At 37.6% G+C, this 1,133-nt stretch overlaps 1 protein-coding gene across 1 annotated transcript; it reads left to right on the top strand.

The window, feature by feature from the left end:
• Positions 1–106: 106 nt before the first annotated feature.
• On the top strand, positions 107–862 carry TRIADDRAFT_62572 (uncharacterized protein; the record flags this gene model as incomplete). Its single annotated transcript, XM_002118505.1, has 1 exon — positions 107–862. One exon carries the CDS (start codon positions 107–109, stop codon positions 860–862), a length of 756 nt encoding a protein of 251 aa, XP_002118541.1.
• Between the last annotated feature and the right edge of the window lie 271 nt (positions 863–1,133).

Raw genomic sequence — 1,133 nt, 5'->3', positions numbered from 1 at the left:
GGTGTGAGCATTACCTTTAAGGAGGAATTCGAGCAAGAAATGAATCCGTATTTCACCTTGCCAACGTTCTACAACAGCACTTGATTCAACACGGACCTAAATCAAGATGAAAACTAATCGCATTCATCAATTTGATGCATTCTCAGCTCAATTATTTGGTGGCAATCCAGGAGCAGTTGTACTCGATGCCGATAATCTGACAGAGAAAGATATGAAAAATATTGCTCGAGAAATGAATAATTCCGCGACTGGTTATGTTTTAACAAGTCAACGTGCCAATTTTCGCTTGCGTTATTTTACTCCTAGCGATGCAGAAATCACATTTTGTGGTCACGTAACGTTAGTAACATTGGCCACGATTGCTAAAGAGAGAAGATTTGGTGCTGATCTGGGTATCGTGAAACAATATGATATTGAAATTAATGCTGGTTTAGTCAAAGGTGAAATCGATTGGAGTGGTAAAGAACCGATTATTTCTTTCTTTCCTCTCTCTATTAATCTTGATCCTCTACCTTTCAATCATGCACAACTTGCTGAAGCATTAGCCATTAATTTAGATGCTATCGATCAATCCAAACCAATCTTGATGGAAAAAACTAATCGCTACGTTTATTTTGCTATTAAATCATTGCAACAGCTGAAAGAGCTCAATGTCAATCAAAAGACTGCTAAAGTTCATGCCGAACAACATAATATTATACTTTATTGTGCATTAACACCTCATGGTGTCGATGAAAACAGCCATGCACATAGTAGGGTGTTTGGACCTTTAATAGGAATTGCAGAAGACCCAGTAACTGGATCATCTCAAGGTCCATTGACTGCTTATATGGTTCGAAATGGAATGATTCACAACCATTAGCCAAAGTTAACACTGAACAAGGAGATTTTGTAGGCAGACCTGGACGTACAACTGTTTATATACTTCGAAGAGACCCTTTAGAGGTCAAAGTTTCCGGCCCTGCATTCCATGTATTTTCTGCTGATATACAGATACCTTAAGCCATTACAGAACAGACCACTACGTGTAGAGAATGCATTTTGTAGTTGGTAAGTCATTATTGAACGAGAAGAACTTATAACGTAAGCTTTCCCTATTTATTTATAAAAATTGCTGATACCATCTTTACAAT

The sequence above is a fragment of the Trichoplax adhaerens genome, genomic scaffold (genome assembly GCF_000150275.1).
Source record: "Trichoplax adhaerens TRIADscaffold_144 genomic scaffold, whole genome shotgun sequence".
Classification (NCBI taxonomy): domain Eukaryota; kingdom Metazoa; phylum Placozoa; class Uniplacotomia; order Trichoplacea; family Trichoplacidae; genus Trichoplax; species Trichoplax adhaerens.
This window is presented reverse-complemented; position numbering and strand designations above follow the sequence as displayed.